At 42.8% G+C, this 2,500-nt stretch overlaps 1 protein-coding gene across 7 annotated transcripts in view; it reads left to right on the forward strand.

Annotated features, from left to right (window-relative positions):
• Positions 1-2,500, forward strand: part of LOC122258785 (uncharacterized) — a 19,984-nt gene that overhangs the window by 6,687 nt on the left and 10,797 nt on the right. For all 7 annotated transcript variants that reach the window (XR_015191695.1, XM_086544915.1, XM_086544921.1 and 4 more), the window contains exon 6: positions 718-1,767. Coding sequence is in view for 6 of the 7 variants with exons in the window: in XM_086544915.1 (XP_086401041.1) it covers positions 718-1,767 (1,050 nt within the window). In the remaining variant the exon portion in view is untranslated. The remainder of the gene's footprint in view (positions 1-717; positions 1,768-2,500) is intronic.

A 2,500-nucleotide genomic window follows, 5' to 3' on the forward strand; every position in this document is an offset into this window, starting at 1 on the left:
AGAAAGAATGAAGATGAGTGAGAGAGATTGTGTGTTTGTTTGTGTGTGGATATATGCATTTGTGTGTGTGTATGTGTGTGTTTTTGTGTGCTTTATATATGTGTTTTTGTGTGGGTTGCATGCTTTATATATATATATATATATATATATATATATATATATATATATATATATATATATATATATATATATTTATATGTGTGTGTGTAAGTGTATGTGTATGTGTGTGTGTATATGTGTCTGTGTGTGTGTTTGTGTGTGTGTGTGTGTGTGCGTGTGCGTATGCGTGTGCGTGTGCGTGTGTGTGTGTGTGTGTGTGTGTGTGTGTGTGTGTGTGTGTGTGTGTGTGTGTGTTTTTGTGTGCTTTATATATGTGTTTTTGTGTGAGTTGCATGCTTTATATATATATATGTGTGTTTGTGTGTGTTTGTCTATGTGTATGTGTGTGTGTGTATGTGTATGTGTATGTGTGTGTGTTTGTGTGTGTACATGTACATATGAATGTGTTTGTGTGTGTGTGTGTGTGTGTTTATGTGTGTTTGTCTATGTGTATGTGTGTGTGTGTGTGTATGTGTATGTGTATGTGTGTGTGTTTGTGTGTGTACATGTACGTATGAATGTGTTTGTGTGTGTGTGTATGTGTCTGTGTCTGTGTCTGTGTGTGTTCTCTTGTTAACAAATTCTCACCTCTGACCACTGGTTGTCTGTCCCTCCTAGATCCCGGGCGACAAGCGGCTTTCATCAGCAACGAAGAACTACAGGAAGTGATCGACCTGCTGTCTCTACCTCTCACCGCAGATGCCAGCTTGATCTCCAGCACAAATGTTGGAAGTTTTGGGGGTCAGGGAGGAGGAGGAGGAGGAGGAGGAGGAGGAGGAGGAGGAGGAGGAGGAGGAGGAGGAGGAGGAGGAGGAGGAGGAGGAGGAGGAGGAGGAGGAAGTGGAGGAAGTGGAGGAAGTGGAGGTGGTGGTGGAGGAGGAGGAGGAGGAGGGAGTGGAAGTGGAAGTGGAGGAGGGAGTGCCAGTGGGTCAGGAAGAACTTCTATTGATGATGGAACAGGAGGTGGTGAAAGTACTGCAGGAGGAGGTGGCAGTGGTGGTGGGGGTAATGGTGGTGGTGGTTGTAGTGGAGGAGGTGGGGGAAGTGGAAGTGGTAGTGGAAGTGTTACTAGAGGGACATCACCAGTTGGAATGAGTCCAATTCAGCACCCATCCATAACACAGCTCTTTGAAGAAGCTAGTAAACAACAACAGCAACAAAAACAACAACAGCAGCTACAACAGCAGCAACAACAACAACAGCCTCAACAACAACAACAACAGCCTCAACAACAACAACAACAGCAGCAACAGCAACAACAACAACAACAGCAGCAACAACAACAACAGCAACAGCAGCTTCAGCAGCATCTAAACAAGCAGCTGCAGCAACAGCAGCAACCACAACCACAACAGCAACAACAACCTCAACATCACCAACAGTCACAGCAACAGGCACAACAACAGCAGCAGCAGCATCAAGCAGCTCAGAATCAGCATCCACAGCAGCCCCAGCAGCAGCAGTTCTGTGAGCAACTTCAGTCCTTCCAGCAGCAACAGAAGCCAGCGCCCCCGTCCGTGCCCCCTTCTCTTCAGCAGTACCTTCCTCCCTCCAACAAGAGCAGCTGTGTCATCCCCCACCATGGACTGGGGGAGGTGGTGGTGGAGGCACCAGAGAGCAACAGCCAGGTCAGCACCCCAATCTGGCCGCCATCGGGCATCGCACCTGGTAAGTTCTCGCTTGGAAGGGGCCTTGGAAAGTGACGTCTTCTACAGGTCAGTCCTTTGCTTGGCCATGTAAGATTTAATGTTTGCTTAAACTAATGGATCTTTGATGGACCGTCTGTGTAAGAGGTACAAGGCAATCAAGAGAAGAGATTTTACATTAAGTAAAGTTTATAGTTCTTATTAGTAAATATTAATTAGGCAGCTTTTTATCGGCTTGAAATATGAAACTTCAGCGAAACCAACTTGAATAGGACACTCGTTTTCACTCTTTATTGCATACAACACTTTTGTTCCAGATTTGATTTTTGATTTATGTCATGCCCATATTATGTAAGCCAGTTAATGTTCTGACTGTATTTTACATGTCTAATAAGGACTAATCTGCAGATTTCTCTGTAGATTTAGTGATTATTTTTCTGTATATGATAGATTCTTCGGTAGACCTATCATTTTTTTCACAGTATTACTTAAGCCTTTCTTCAGTATTATGTATTAACCCACTCACAATGGGCTGTATTTTTGCCTAATTTACCAACCCTATTCTAAGGAAGGAGAAAAAGAGGTTTTGAATTTTTATTAATTTTTGATAACCCTATTCTAAGGAAGGCAAAAAAGAGGTTTTGTATTTTTTATTAATTTTTGATAAAGTCAAGAAAAACGTGTATAAACAATTATAACTACCACATGTATATACAAACATAGCTATGTACAATGATATCCATGACATCATAGGC

The sequence above is a fragment of the Penaeus japonicus genome, unplaced genomic scaffold (genome assembly GCF_977035675.1).
Source record: "Penaeus japonicus unplaced genomic scaffold, GWHDUDI00000001_assembly GWHDUDI00000015, whole genome shotgun sequence".
Lineage (NCBI taxonomy): Eukaryota > Metazoa > Arthropoda > Malacostraca > Decapoda > Penaeidae > Penaeus > Penaeus japonicus.